This window comes from Chionomys nivalis, chromosome 14 (genome assembly GCF_950005125.1).
Source record: "Chionomys nivalis chromosome 14, mChiNiv1.1, whole genome shotgun sequence".
Classification (NCBI taxonomy): domain Eukaryota; kingdom Metazoa; phylum Chordata; class Mammalia; order Rodentia; family Cricetidae; genus Chionomys; species Chionomys nivalis.
In genome coordinates this window covers 1,026,169-1,042,125 of record NC_080099.1, presented here as the reverse complement: position 1 = coordinate 1,042,125, position 15,957 = coordinate 1,026,169, and the positions used below count along the sequence as shown (strand labels likewise).

The following is a 15,957-nucleotide window of genomic DNA, read 5'->3' as shown; positions in this document are numbered from 1 at the left end:
CTTAGAAAAATGTTTGCTTCATTGAATTTGTATTACAATATTTGTTCCAATAATTTCATGAACAGGGTTCCACCTTGGTTTCCAGTAATTTATGTTAGTAAATAAAAGGGCTTAATAATAGAAAATACTTAATTGAACATCTATCTTGTATGCTTACAAGTATTTAAGCAGTTAATGATAAATACAAAAAATTCACTAAAACAACAAAAATACACAGAAATTAATAGACTTTATATATGCCTATGAACAATGAGTACAGTGTAGACAAGGCCACCTGTAGTGTAACAGTGTAGCAGGAGGTAAAGATGCAGGAGCAGACAATCAAAAATTACAAAATTGGGAGCAGTGAGACCCGAGATCCTGAATTTCTTGTAAACAACTTGTTTTCCCCTGATCTGAGTGCTTACAGCTGCTCTGAGCATGAGACCTTCAGGAGTTCCTGATGGCAGGAGAGTGGTTTCTGGTGGGTTTGGCTGGGGCGTGGCTATCTCTATATAATTTGCCCCTGAACACAAGAAAGGGGCATTCTTGGGGCTTTTGGTGCCAGTGTTTGAAGGTCTGTGTGTCGGTCTGTCTCTGCGTCTGTATTCTCAACCTCCAGCCCCTTGCCCAAAGCTGGCAAACTGGGTTGTAGCGCACTGAGCGCAGACATGGGGGCGCGCTGCGCAGTAACAAAATATATTCAGATTTTTATGTATCTTAATTATTGAGTGTGTGTATGTGGGGGGGGGGGGTTACACAAGAGTACCACACTGTGCATGTGGAAGTCAGAGGACAGCTTGCAGGAGTAGGGTCTCTCCTCCACCTTGTGAATTTAAGGGATTGAATTTAGGTTCTTAGGCTTGGCAGCAGCTGCCTATACCTGCTGAGCCATCTAACCAGCCGCTGCATCATTTATAGAAGAAAAACTTTAAAATATTCTCCAAACCTATGAAAATAGATGTGAACAAATATAAAAAAAAATCTATTATATTAGATTAGATAGGATAACTTGACATCAAAAAGTTATCAAGTGTCAATTCTCTATAAGGTAATATATAAATTACTGTTCAGTCAAAATGCCACCACATTTCTTTGTGGTGAATAAGATTCTATTAACAATTAAAACAAAACAAAAATGAGTGTACAAAAGTTGCCAGGAAAATGTTCTAAAAGGTGACAAGTGCTACAGAGATGTTATCACATAGGGAGAACTGTAATTGAATCTGTTTTTACTATCAGCCGTGGAAAGACAAATAGAACTGAGGATGTATCCATGATGATTAAAGTGGTGACTCAGATCTTTGGATGAGCCATGGGTCTTTTGATAATAGTGGTGAAAACTGGCTAGCCGTTTGACACAAGAGCATTCTTATATACAATTATCTGGGTTTCAAAGTGAAAAGTGAGTTTCTGCAAATACTGCCTATAAAAGTACTAGAAAGCTTTCTAATTTTGCTTCTTCAAATATCAGTAAAAAATGACACATTTTACATATAATAATAATAGTTAAAAAGATAAATTCTATGACAGAAATTGCCATAAAGTGAAGAGACATAACCAACGTAACTATTTGTAACATGGCTATGTTGTAAGCATGTAAAATATTCTCAGTTTTTCAGAAGGAAGAGAACTAACTCCATATAAAAATGAACAGAAACACGAGGTAGACACATACAAAAAATATGAGGACTCCATATTACTGGATAAGTACAAATTAATGCTACACTGTGACCCTCTTTCTTAGCTGTTAAATTAAATTGGCTGTGCATCCTCTTGGCCAGGCTATGGAAAACAACACTTCCATAAATTTTAAGAGGGAATGCAATTAGTATAACATTTTTGGAGGGAACTTGGCAATATCTCATGAATCTATAAATTTATTTATCTTACAAATAGGAATTTCTAAAAGTATTAAAATACATATGTACATGATTATTTAATGAAATATTGTTTGCAATTAGAAAATATATCAAATACCTAGATTCCCATAAGCAGGGGCTGGCTTCAGATTAATATCCATGTAATGAACTATTCTGCTTTTTAAAAATGAGGTATCTTAAAATTGGTATACAGTAAATTGTTGTCTCTCCTTCCCCAAATATTGGTAAGTAACAAAAGCATCCACTGGGTTAGGGAGATGGTTCAGTGGGCAAAGTGCTTGCTGTGCAGTCCTCTCGCTCCCTTGAGAATATTGGCTGTGGCGACATTGGCTTTTCATGCCAGTGCCAGGACAGAAACAGGTGGGTAAGCTGGGGTTCAGGGGGCAGCCAGTCTGGTTACATTGTTGAAGTTCAGGTTCAGAGAGAGAGAGGGAGAAAGAGAGAGAGACAGGGAGGGAAAGAGAGAGAATGAACATATAAAGCGGAACACCCAATTTTGTTTTTGACCTTCACATGTGTATACTTGGGCATTCTCACACATACATCACACAAAAACCACTAAAAATATATAAAAGTATATAGTATTTATAGAATTCTACTTTTTTGACAGTCAGCTCAGTGTTTTAAGAGTTCTGGTTGCTCTTCCAGAGGACCTGGATTTGATTTCCAGCACCCAAGTAGCAGTTCACGATCATCTGTAACTCGAGTTCCATGGGTTCTGGCGCCCTCCTCTGGCATCTGCAGACACCAGGCATGCATACTGTGCACAAGTATAGACGTAGAGCAAACAAACATGTACCTGCAAGCAATAAAATAATAAAAGGGAAATTAAAAAATACATGTATATCCTCATTTGTAATAAAATTAGGCAGGAAGTTTATCAGTGTGACTGGTTTGTTAGGGAGGAAGTTCATGAGGGTAAGTACAAGGTAAAAGGGACTCTATAGTAGATGTAGTCACTCTCTTTCATATACTTCTTAGCTTAGTTAGGCTTAATAACCGTATTTTATGTTTTGTATGCTACAAAGAGAAAGAAAAGGAAACTTAAACTGACAAAACGAGAAACTAATGTGGGATACAAACATGTTGGTCTCACTTTTCATAGACTTTTACCCTCAGACTTAGTGGCAAAGAAAATTGTGGCAACCATTCAAGTCATGATGCTAGGTTACCTTTAGCAATTAGCATTCTTAAACTTCTTCAGATATACTTAAGACTGAGCAAATGAGCAGATAGACCATGGACAATGAAAGAGGTTTTTCTGTGGGTGTATGTAAATGAAATATTAAATGACTAAAGGTGTTAAATGGATCCTGTAAAGTATTTGGAAATTGGGAACATTCTGGTACCTGGAATCTCGGCGGGGAGAGAACGATTGTATTCTAACCTTGGCTCTTGCATGTTGGGTGCTTCTGTGTGTGCACATGTACACTCAGGGGCTGGGGGTTGGGAATAGAAGTAGTCTCCCTAGCCTCAAGGTTAAACTTTACCATGCAGTTATGAGAATTAACCAGTCATCCACCTCTATGTCTTTACAAACTCTCCTGTGTTATGAGGAGTTAAATTTTATTAATAACCACCAGGTAAACTGAATAATTTTTACGCTTTTCTTTTTTTTAAATAACAGGTCAGTGTGAACCCAGACCAGTGCGACCCTGTGACTCCTCGCTCTCTGCTCCCCTGCACAAGCAGTATACGTTTGTTACTCCATCTCTTCTGTCGGCAATCTGCAGCCTTCTAGACAACCTCTTGGCAGTTATTCCAAAGGATGCTGCAAATGCCTTTCAACAAACCCATCTCATAGAGTTTCTTTGTAGGTAAGAGATAAATGGGAGTAGAGATGAATAAACACGGGACCGCGTGTGCTTGGCAGTATATTCTCTTTTGTCCTTATATCAAGTAAGTTCCAGGCTTTTGTTTTGCTACAGTTTTCTTCACAGTTGCTGTTGTTATTCCCTCCCTCTGTTCTATTAGTAAACTTGTATTGGCTTCTTAACTTGATTGCTTAGGTCAAAAAGATTTTTTTTTTTAATTAAAAAAAATTGAAGTGGTTCTAAGTCTTATAGCATAGACAAGGGATGTAGTATAATCTCCTTGGCTATTTTTCACTGGATGTGAAGGAGTTTGAAGATTTCTATCTCTAGCACTCATATCAGAATTATGTTCCCAGGTTGAAAATACTGCTGAATTTCATTTGGATGTATTTTGTTATGGGGAACTAAACTAATCAGAAGCATTCTGGTGGAATTTAAGAAAATGGTGACTTGATTCCTTGAATTTTTTATTTTCCTAATATTAATGAGTGTCTGATGATGTTTTTATTATAGTGACACAGCCTTGGCTATTATGTTCAGGCCTATCTAATTTTTTAGTTCATTCCTTGCACTGTGTTGTAGTATTGAGCATGCTTTATCCTCTAGAGGGTTGTAACTGGCCTCTGCTGAAAGGGATGAGTGTGAGGAAAGTCAGTATCCAAATACTTGCGTTTAGTGAGTGTGACTTCTCCCCTCCTAACATCCGGCTACTCTAGCCCAGCTTGTCCTCCTTCTTTATCCACGTGCATATGTCCATTTCTCTTCAGTTCTCTCCTTTTATTCTAGAGCAGTGCTGTTAGAAATGTCTGTCTTCTTTTTATTAAATCATGCTACCTTCTCTTTTTCTGGGATGTGAAGAAACAACTGAAAAAATAATTCTTGTGTCTGTCCTAGGTTTTCTGTTGCTATGATGAAACATTGATCAAAAGCAACTCAGAGGAGAAAAGGGCTTATGATTGGGTTTAGAAGTTGCAGGTCGTCATTATCGTCATTATTAAGAGAAGCTGAGCTAAGCTGAGCAGGCACCTGGTGCCTTACACCATCAGGTCCACTTGCATAGGGCTAGTGCCTCCTACAGTGGGCTAGGCCCACTCACGTCGGTTAGCAGTCGAGCTCACCCTCTGCAGGCTGCTTACAGGACAGCATGATGGATGAGTCCCTCTAGTCTGGTTCTTTATTGACTACTGATACTGACTATGGCTGTTTCACTTTGTAGAATTTTCTGTTTTTCACACTTATTTAGCACAATATTTTCCTGTTTTCTTAAATACTTTGGGAAACCTTAAATATTTTGTTTACTTGTAAATGTCCTTTCTTTTTATTTATAGTCAGGTTTATATTGAAGCTTCACATTGTGATGTTTTTGTCTTTAATAAGAAGCATAGTAACTATCTATCTATGGGGTATTCCTTATCCTTGACAGTACTGTGGATGCCTCTGTCATAGAGATGTGTGTCCAGGAACTCAAGACCCCGCTGGCTTTATCATCTGCTGTTGAACATACTCAAGCTCAGGTAAGTACCTTGGATCAACCTGTCTTCTGTATCATGGATTTCTTTGCCTTGTGGGCCAAACAGCAAGTTCTAAGGAGAGCCAACCTTAAGAAAAGGATGAGAATCTCTCAGTATATGCGTGATACTGGATCGTTTTTGAATAAGGTTACTTAAAATTTTAACTTTAATAGAGAAACTGGGGGAGAAAAGAACAGTGGTCACTTTTCCTAACTCCATCATTAATGAATTATAAATGATTAGTAAAGTTTCTTTCAGCACTACTGTATAAAGGGACACTGGTATAGACTACTAACTCCTATTATTTTAGGCTATCGCTGGTATCTGTTATTTTCACCTAGGTTGAAGTTGTTAGACTAACATGCTTCCTGCCCCTCCCGCCACCTCACAAGACAGGGTTTCTCTGTGTTGTCCTGGCTCACTCACTCTATAGACCAGGCTGGCCTCGAACTCAAATAGATCTACCTACCTCTGCCTTTTGAGTGCTGGGATTAAAGGCGTGCATCACTACAATCCAGCTAAACCTCCCAGCACATGGGAGGCAGAGGTAGGTGGATCTCTGTGAGTTGGAGATCAGTATGATCTACTGTGAGTTCAAAGCATAGCCAGGGCTATTGTAGCAAGACCTTATTCTCAATAAAACAAAGAACTGAAAGCATATTTTTATGATAAAAATAAATTTTAATTTTTTATTCACAGCTATTCACTAAATTTCGGGTTCTTGTCTAGGTTCTTTATGTAAAATATGTTTAACAATTTCCAATATAGTTGCTACTGCTAGAATTTTTATTTAAAGACCAAAATATAACATGCCATTTGTTTCGTGTGGGTGAGGGGTGAGAAGTGGAAACTGAAGTGTCTTTTGTGTTGCACTCTTTGAACACAGAAAGCCTCTAGAGTGTCTTGGAAATATTCTGCATGCCATTTTTGAGGCACATTTTTTTTTTTAGTATAGTATTTTTATTGAATTAGCTTATTCATCAGATACATGTTCTCTTTACTCTTTTGTTGGTACAATTGAAAAGTCTTAACTGAATGCCTTCTCTGGTTTAAAATTTCTCTTAAGTCATTAAAAATTTTTCTCTTTATATTAGGAAAATACATAACAAACCCATGTATATTTAAGGATGACAAGCATTCAGAAGAAAAGATAAAGCAAGGGACAGCTTCAGATATTGAGGCAGAGGCCTATACTTAGTGTCCATGGAAAACCTTCCCAATCATATGTGTGACCTGACATGATAAAGACAGTTCTATAGGCAGAATTAGGCCTCTGGCACCAGTCTGGCTGGTCTGTCCAAAAAACAGCAAACAATCCAGAATTGCTGAAGCTGGATCTGTGAGGGGAAAATGAGACTAGAAAGCACAGTCAGCAATGAGGGCAGGACCTGGCCTGTAGTTGTGTCTTGAATGTACAGTTTAGTACCATGATAGCAGAAACAAACATTGATGGGTCCTTGTCTGAGTAAATATATGCACAAGAAACCACAGGAGCAATTGTCAGTGCTGTAATGTTACAAAGGAAATGGTGGAAGCTGAGGAATCTCCCACAGTTCTGAGCAGAGCAAGGAGAGTTGACCATGCAGGTTGATTCCAGAGGACACTCTGATCTGATCCACTTTGGTGCCCGCCTTGTATGGATTAATGTCTGTACATTGTTGTTTGTACAGGAATCCAGGAAACTTTCTAACATTTACCAGATTCTATTCTAGTTGCTGCTGTTGATACAAAGCAAACATCTGTGCCCATAAGGAATCTAGGTGCAAGAGACAGATAGGAGCACATACAGAATGTGAAGTTTGGGACCAGATAGTAACAAATGGTATGAAAAAAAAAAAGAGTGACATTCATTGGACAATGGGGTGCTACACAAGAGGAGTAGTTGGTACACAATGGTCAAAATAAACTAAAATAAAATAAAGCGAGAGACCTGGGCTAAAGGGAAAACAGCTATGGACATCTGAGGCAGAGCGAGGTACAGAAAGCTGATAGTGAGGTGACAGTGTAGAGTGTGTGATTGGTAGGTTTTGTTGTTGCATTGTTTGTTTCTAAGAATATTATAAATAGGAAAAGATAGTATATTAGCTATGTTAATATTTAATCTTAAATGGTTAATTTACAAAATAGTTAGGTTTTTCCTCTCATGTTTCTCACTGGCTTATGTATAATAATATTTCCAGTACCCAGAGATTAGACTTGCTGTAATTTTAATACAACAGAAGATGAAGAGATTACAAACACTTCACAGAGCAGAGTCTTGTGGTACTTGCCTGTAATCCCTACACTTGGGAAATAGAGGTAGGAAGATCAGAAGTTCAAGATCTCCCAAGTACATAGTGAGTGCTAGGCCAGTCCAGACTACGTTAGACCCTGTTTCCAACAATATAAAAGAACAACAAAAGTGTTACAGAAATAAGCAAATTAAATTTCAAAATTTGTAGAAGGAATTCCTGAAGGATAAAGGAACATGTACTTTTATATAATACAAAAGAAGCTAGCATATTCTATAAAGGAATTTCATACTCATGGAAGAAGTAAGAGAACTATTGTTTTTAAGTGTCTGAGACTGCATACCGTGGGGACATGGACACCTCCACAAATGGAGACCAGTTCCCAACTCCTATTACAGTCTCACAGCATCAAACTAAGATGAATGAAGACTGTGCTTTTTGTACATAGAAACTGGCCTTGGGTAGCTCTATAAAATTCTCCTTTAAGGATGTACACCTGCTGTTCTTTAACTGCTATCTCTCAGAGGAAGTTTTGAAAGGGGATTTACAGGTCCTACTTACAGTATTAGCATTAGGAAAATTCCAGAGATAGTTCTATTGTTAATCATGGAAATTTAATTTTTTCTCTCACATTTAAGAATATTGTTTTTATATTTATATTATATGTATTTATAGTTATATATAACTAAAAGCAAAAATAAGTTTTATTGATAACATTAGCTGGGCTATTAGGGTAGATGTATTTTCTTCTATTCTTATGCACTTTGAGTAATATTTTCTTAATCAGATTTTTCTTTACAAACTAGTTTACTTTGACTTTAAATATCCTCTATGCATCTTCTATGATATTGGTTCTACAAGTTACCTATTTTTAAAATATAAAGACTTTCTTTAAATGGAATACAGAAATCGGCTTTGAAAATATTGCTTTATTTACTGGTGGTATAATTGATAGTCCTAGTGTAACCATTACTGACCATGCTCCTAATATTGGAATTTTGCCTGTTGCATATTAAGTATATAGCACATAATTTGTGCTGAGTGCTTTTTTAGTGCTTTATTGTGTATTTTATAAAGAAATACTTTCTTACAACACATAGAAAAGTAGACACCATCATGCGACTGAGATAGGCTTTTCATGAGATCTGCTTATTTATTATATTCTTTGTCTTTTTGCACATAGGCTTCCTTTCTCTTGGAATTTCTATCCTCTTTGTCCCAGCTTTTGCAGTCCTGTCTGTTGGTAGATCCTAACCTTGTGACACAGGATGAGCTCTTGAAACCTCTTATCACTAATGCCATCCGAGTTCTCATTGTGTGTACCAAAGATGTATTAGGTAAGTTTTTTTAATGTTCTAAAAATTAAAATGTAATCACATCATTTTTTTCTTCCCTTCAGCCCTTCCCATGTCTCTATCTCCTACTGTCTCTCAAATTCATGATCTCTGTTTCTTCAGCTGTTATCCTCCCACCCCATATTCCCCCAACACACACAACCTGCTCAGTTCATATGATTGGACTTATCTGTCTATGATTTCAGGATAGACCACTTGGTATTGGATAACCAATTTGGAGGTTCTTCCTGAGGAAGACTCTCCCACTGTCAGTATTCCTTACTTGATGTTAGTTCTTTGTCTGGGGTTGAGGCCCCATGAGATTTTCCTGTTCCATTCTAGCATGTCTGTTGGTCTTATCCTTCAGGTCTTGTTTAGGCAGTCATGTTGATGAGACTCCATGGCTGCAGCTTCTCTGACATTCTAGGAGATAAAATCTTACAGTGAATTTGTTGTTTCTCCAGCTTTTACAGTCTTTCTGCCTTGTTCTTCTGCGGTGATCCCTGAACCTTAGAGGCAGGTGTTGTATGGTAGATAGATGTATTAGTTGGGACTAGACTCCACACAATCTCTGAATTTTTATCAAGTGTGGTTTTCTGTAATGATTTCTATCTGTTGCAATGAGACTCCTCCCCCCACCTCAGAGGGGTGAGACCTATACTTATCTGTGAATATAAGGCCAAATACCAGGATATAGTTAGGGATTGTGCTGTTTTAGTAAATTGGCAATTGTAGGTTTTTCTACAAGATCCATGACTTCGCTAGCCATGAATAGTTGGCTAGGGTTGTAGAAGTAGGCATGATTTCCTTCTTGTGGAGGAAATTCAATAGAGAGCTGTTGGTTACTACTAAGGTATAGGTGGTAGTACTGCCATGCTAATCATTGTTGTAGTTCATAGGCATCTTAACTAGTTAGGTTTATTGGTTGTTTCCCTACTTTGAAAGCTGGGATTGGGACCTTCAGCTACCATGAAATGTGTCCTCAGAGAAGAGTCTTTCAGGTCAGATCCAGCTCTGATCCTCTCGTTCCTATGTCCAAAGTACATGGTATCTTCAGCAATAGAAACTTTAGCTAAGCTTTATTTTTACAGTTTAGATGAGAAGTGAACAATATTGAGGGAGCAAATCTTATTTTTCTTCAGATGAAACCATCTCCCCACCCCACCCCATCCCTGTTTTTTTTGTTTGTTTGTTTTTGGGTGGGGGGTGAAGGTGTGTTTTGTAATTAGAACAATCTTAAGTAGCTCCAGAAACAACTTAGGGCAGATGAGCAGCTTAAAAAATGGACCAAAAATCTCCTCTGTCTGTTAGCTGAAACATATGCTACAGTCTGCAGTGAACTTTGAGTACTATTTTTATATTTTTGGCTAAGGTCAAATTACAGTTACAGGTATAAGTCATTTTAGCATATAAGATGAACATTTTCTAAGACCTTAAAATATTGAGACCTACATTTTGTTGAAAGCTAAATATAATGCTTAGTAGTAGGGAAAATTGAAACAAAGTGTAGGATTTAATGAATAGCATGGTGATTGTATGTGTCAAGCCCTGAATTTTATAGTCAGATAAGTGTCTATATTTATCAGTGATAGTTATCAAGAATATGGGATCATATATGACTATGTTTGGTTTTTAAATATAAATCATTTATAATAATGTAACTGATCACTTTACTTGCCTTTCTGTTCATTCATTCACCCATTTCTCCCCATATCCCATAGATTTAATGTTAGTGCCTAGTACAAACTAGGCAAGCAGTTTATCACTCAGTTACTTCTCCAACCTATTTTAAATTTTTTTATCTTGAGATAGTGACTTGGTAAGTTGTTCACTCCGGGGTTGACCTAACTCTGTAGTATGGGCTGCCCTTGAACTTGAAATCATTTTGCTTCAGCCTCTCAGTTAATCAGGAATTACAGATATACACCATCAAACCTGACTTCAATTCATTCTTAGTTCGTCCTTTGAAGTCACACAATTTGCTTTGCCTTTGAGATGTGAAAGTGAAAGATGTTGTGATCCTGAGCAATTCCAGTCCTCAGCATCATTTATATCCATGTTAATAGAAATTCTCTTAATGGTAGCAATAATTTAATTAAGCTTGGTAGGTTAGACTGTAATCTCAACAGTAATGAAATTGATTCTTGTGAGAAGGGGTGAGGTAAATATTACAGTTATCTGTAGTCTAGCAGAGTCCAGTTATACCTCATAAATTCTTTTTATTTAGTAATTTTTCATGTTGGGTTTTGTGGCCATTACTTGACCAGTATTGATACTAAGTTCATGAAGATGGGGAAAAGCGTTACAGCATCGGTGCCACAAAACTGTGATGAAGATGATGAGTCATTTGATCTGGTGTACCTGGCAAAGGTGGTATGACTGCTCTTGTGGCCTTATAAATATTTTCTTATTGTTCCTCCTGTAAATTTTATTATAAAGAAGTATTTAAACTTATGATTAGTTCCAGAAAGTACTGCAAGTCAGAATCGTTGGTGATATCAGAAGGTACATTTAGCAGCTAGGTTTTTTTCTTGTATCTTGCAAAAGTGTAAATGTTTATTAAAAATTTATCTTAGGGAAAGCATTTTTAAATTGTTTTCTTAGAAACTAAGTTTTGAATGATTTTTATTAAACTTTGGCTGTATTTCTAATATATACAGGTATGTTTGATATTTATAGTATTTCTTAATTTAAATATTTAATACCTTATACATAAACAGATACAATTAAAATATTCAGTAAGTATGATAATAAAATTAAATGTTAATAACATTTTAAATTTATTTCCAATTTAAATATTTTACCATTCTTTAGCCTTTAATGAATAAAAAGAGTAGACTTTTATTATTTAAGGGTTACTACAAATATGTGCATAGTACCTGAGTATGTTAGTACACAGCATATCTTTGGAATTAAATTTTTATGAGATTAGCAATGAGCAAGCATCTAAACTACTGCTTAGTGAGTTTAGTGACAGGATGTTGAGGACCTTAGGACAGGTTGTGACCTGAGTCCTTAAAGCCGCTCTCTCAAGCGCCTCGTTGGTGCTGAGGAATGCCTGAACAATGTTTCCAGCTTACTCGAGTGAAGTTTGACGAAAGGTGACAGAACTGCGAAGGTACAACCGGAGAGAGTCCAGAGACAACCACTGCTGTCCAACTTGCATTTACACAGACAGCGTCCTCACTGCGGAAGGTTAACCTCTCTAGCATGGGGTCCACACAGGCAGCAGTGCTCAGCCCAGTTTGTAGTGTTGTTTTCTTTGTAGGATAATTCTCTGCTTGACTCTTCAAAGAAAGTTTTCTTTCTCTTCTGCCCTGACCTTAGCACATTGTACTTTTCTTTTCATCTCTGCACAGAGCTGCTAGAGGGAATAGAGAAAATCAGAGGAAAGTTTGTTTCACAGAAGTAGCCGTTCTCAGGTTTTATTGTGTCTACTGTGCAGTTCTGAAATTGTGCCTTATATTTACTATTTCACACTTTCTGATTGTTGTTGAGCATATTTTAATGAACAGATGGCTTGTGACTTTGTAAAAGGGTAGAGGAACATACCTTTAAGAAGCAGTAGAAAAAAAGGAATTAACTGTAGTAATTTAATAATTGTGCAGGCTAGTTTTTATGCCATCTTGACTCAGGGTAGAATCATATGGGAAGAGAAACCTTGATTGAGTGAATACCACCATCAGATTGGTCTATGGGCAGGTCTGTGGTGCATTTTCTTGGTTGATGGTTGCTGTGGAGGCCCCAGCTCATTGTGGACATTCATGTACAGGCAGTCTTGGGCACTGTAAAGAAGCAGGCTGAGCAAGCCTTGAGGATTAAACCAGTAAGCAGCACTCCTCCATGTTCTCTGCATCAGTTCCTGCCTGTTTGAGTTCCTGTCCTGACTATCCTTAGGGATGGCCGGTGATGTGTCACTGTTGGTTGAAATAAACCCATTCTTTCCCAAGTTGCTTCTGGACGATAGTGATTATTGCCTTTCTTGAGTGCTGGAATGGACCTTGGGAACAGAATCCAGGGAGTGGGATAGTTGTACTGGCAGGGAGGTCATTCACCTGTTCTTACTGGTGTGGCCTGCACCTGCGCAGCTGGAGTCCGCCGGGGTGGGGGTGTTGAGGTAGGGTCGAGGTGTGGATGTGGTATGGGCCTTGGGAACTGAGTCTGGAGTCTGGGGCAGTTGAGCTGGCAGGCAGGTCACTCTTGTAGTTAGTGTAGTCTGCCACTGGGCAATTACTGGTTTTCTTTTTGAAGTGTGTAATTCATGTGTGCAATAAAGTATTAGTGGTCAGTTGTGTATTTCTGAGGAGCTCTCTTGTTAATAACTCAAAGTGTTTCTGCTTAATTTTACAGATGTGCAGTTAGTACTGGCTTTTCATCGCACATGGACACACTTATTTGACCTTCTGGCCACACTCCTGAGGAAAGCTGGTGCTGTTTCCCTTCCTCTTATTACCTCAGCTCTTGCCAAGCACTGGGAGGCAGTGATTGGTAAGAAGATCCTTGCATGATAGGGGTCTTTCATATAATAAAAATTGGTAAACTTTATTCCCAGTTAAATGTGTAAATTTTCCAAATAGTTATGGCATGGCCTAGGAAAGAATTACAGGGTACTTGACTTGAGAATTTGCAGTACTCCGCATGAGCCTCCTTTTCCCCAAAACACGGATTTGAAAAATTGCAATAAATTTCAGTATGCCAAAAACCAAGTAAAAGCAGTCTGTGGTTTCATGAAAATGTGTGTTAACATACACATTTTAATTTTTAAAAATTTTTTCTATTGATTGTATTGAGCTATACATTTTTCTCTGCTCCCCGCCTTTCCATTCCCCTCCTCTTTCTCCCATGGTTCCCAAGCTCCCAGTTTACTCAGGAGATCTTGTCTTTTTCTACTTCCCATGTAGATTAGATCCATGTATGTCTCTCTTAGGGTCCTTATAACATACACATTTTTATAATGTTAATAAAACAATTAGATAGATTTATTTTTGTTCCCACAAAAGTTCTTCCTTTTTTGCTATCTGCATTCTGTGTTAAAATGTACATACATGGAGTCTCATACAGAACACAAGAAATTCTAAAATATTTTCTTTCTCAAGATTTTTTTTATAGCATAGAAATATCAAAACTTAGGTTTTTTAATATTTTGTTTCTCATTAAAATAAGCAAGTGACTTTTTATGTAAGTAAACTTTGGTATTTTTATAGTCTCATAAACTTTAACATAGCAAGACTTTACATAAATATTTATGTCTAACATTTTTAAAATGCATTTTTAGGAAACATATAAAATAGAGGCTTCTGTATGGGCCACGTACATGCTAGACAAGTGCTGAACTATACCTCAGCCATAACTCCAAATTCTGTCTAACATTTTCTTAGTACTGAAATAAAATTCAGAACTTAAAAATTCTAGGAACTTTAAATGTTAGCTCAAAGTAGTCATCCACACATTGTCCCTATGTATATATACTGAAAAACACATATAATGAAAAATAAAATAGATTTCTCAACTCTCAAAGTTGCCTTAATATTGACTTTAAAACTGTTTTTCTTGAATATATGCTATTGATAACTTTAAAAATAAGAATTATTTTATAATAATTATTTTAGAACTAGTATTAAATAATTATTTAATAATTTTAATTATTTATAGCATTAAAAATAAGAATGATATAAATGTAGCTACTAAAACAAATCTGATTAATTCCCTTCATAAATTTGAAGACGTTTTCAAACATTTACATCAGAAATCATTCTCCCTTTAGATGCATTGTGCAGATATGTCGGGTTGTCAGTCAGGTGCCCTGCCCTGAGTATTGCCACCCTCCAGTTCCTGTCTGTCCTCTTGGCTGAGGAAGGAAAGAGGCGTCTCCAGGACAAGGACAGAACAAATATATGCCAGGTCCCAACAGTGGCTTTACTTCTTGATGAAACTCAGGAAAGTCTTAAATCTTCAGAGCGACTTAATGAAGCAATTCTTCAGGTGTGTGAGTCCTTGATTGTTTTGATTGTTTTCTAGACTTTTTGTATCTTTAAAGGAATTCACGTTTAGTAGTCATCATTTAAAAATTTTTCAACCAATCAATGTTTATTTTTTGATTAGATAAACAATACATTACAAAGCTATAAATAGATTAGCAAGTATAAATAAGATTTTAAGAATTATCTCATGCAAAGCTATACTTTTTTTTTTTACAATTTGGACTATTACTAGCTCTCTGTAATGGCCTACCCCCCAGTGTGTGTGTGTGTTTCACTGGAGATTAAACCCAGAACATCTTACATGTTAGTCAAACATTCTATCATAAAGCTGTATCGTTAGCTCCTTATTTTACCTATTATTTTGAAACAAATTCTAAGTTGCTCAAGCTGGCCTTGAATTCACCGTGTATAGGCTAACCTTGAAACTATGATCTTCCTGTCTCAGCCATTTGAGTATCTGACATCACAGGCCTGGGGGATAAGGGCTAGTGTGCCATAAGTGTAGTTTGGCTGGTAGAATGCTTACATAAGCATGCATAATTCTCTGGGTTCCATCTCTAAAACTACATATTCTGGGTATGATAACACACAGCTGTGATTGCAGCATTGAGCAGGGAGAGGCAAGAGAAGCAAGAGTTCAAGGTCATAAATGGGGTTGGTTCATAAAGTGAGTTCAAGGCCAGCATAAGACAGATGAGACCTCGACTCAGAGATGGGTAGTGCCTTTTAATACCATTTTATGATTTTTATTACCTCCCTAAAAGATGAAAAAGTGGTAGAATTATGTATGAAAGATTTGCACATCACTTAGATGTAATTCACATGGTCGTTCTCTATGCTGATTTCTGGTGGTCTCTTTTCAGTGCATTTTGACCAGTAGTAATTTTCTACTTGTTGCAAAACTGAAACTTCTTTAATAGGGGTGAAAGCTACACTTATGTGAGGGTATGAGGATAAGCATTTAGAACACAGTTACAATATATTAGTTTGGGAAAATGGCAATAAGAAGGTCCTTATCTTGAGTGTATGACCTCTCTAGCCACAGGTTATTGGCTACGTTTACAGTATCAGGCTTGAATTTCCTTTATTTGGGGTTCTTAAGTCCAATTAGACAAAGTTGACTGCCCCCAAGATAAAAGTGCCACTATTGAACCACTGTGGATGTTTTCTAACCCAGACAATGTTGTGTTTCTTGGTGTTAACAGGTAGATAGAACTGTAGATA

The 15,957-nt window shown here is 37.1% G+C and overlaps 1 protein-coding gene across 1 annotated transcript in view; it reads left to right on the top strand.

Annotated features, from left to right (window-relative positions):
* Rttn (rotatin) overlaps window positions 1–15,957 on the top strand; it is a 139,796-nt gene that overhangs the window by 102,184 nt on the left and 21,655 nt on the right. The window contains exons 36-40 of the mRNA XM_057789236.1: window positions 3,490–3,679; window positions 5,100–5,190; window positions 8,602–8,755; window positions 13,103–13,240; window positions 14,517–14,734. Coding sequence (XP_057645219.1) covers window positions 3,490–3,679; window positions 5,100–5,190; window positions 8,602–8,755; window positions 13,103–13,240; window positions 14,517–14,734 — 791 coding nt within the window. The remainder of the gene's footprint in view (window positions 1–3,489; window positions 3,680–5,099; window positions 5,191–8,601; window positions 8,756–13,102; window positions 13,241–14,516; window positions 14,735–15,957) is intronic.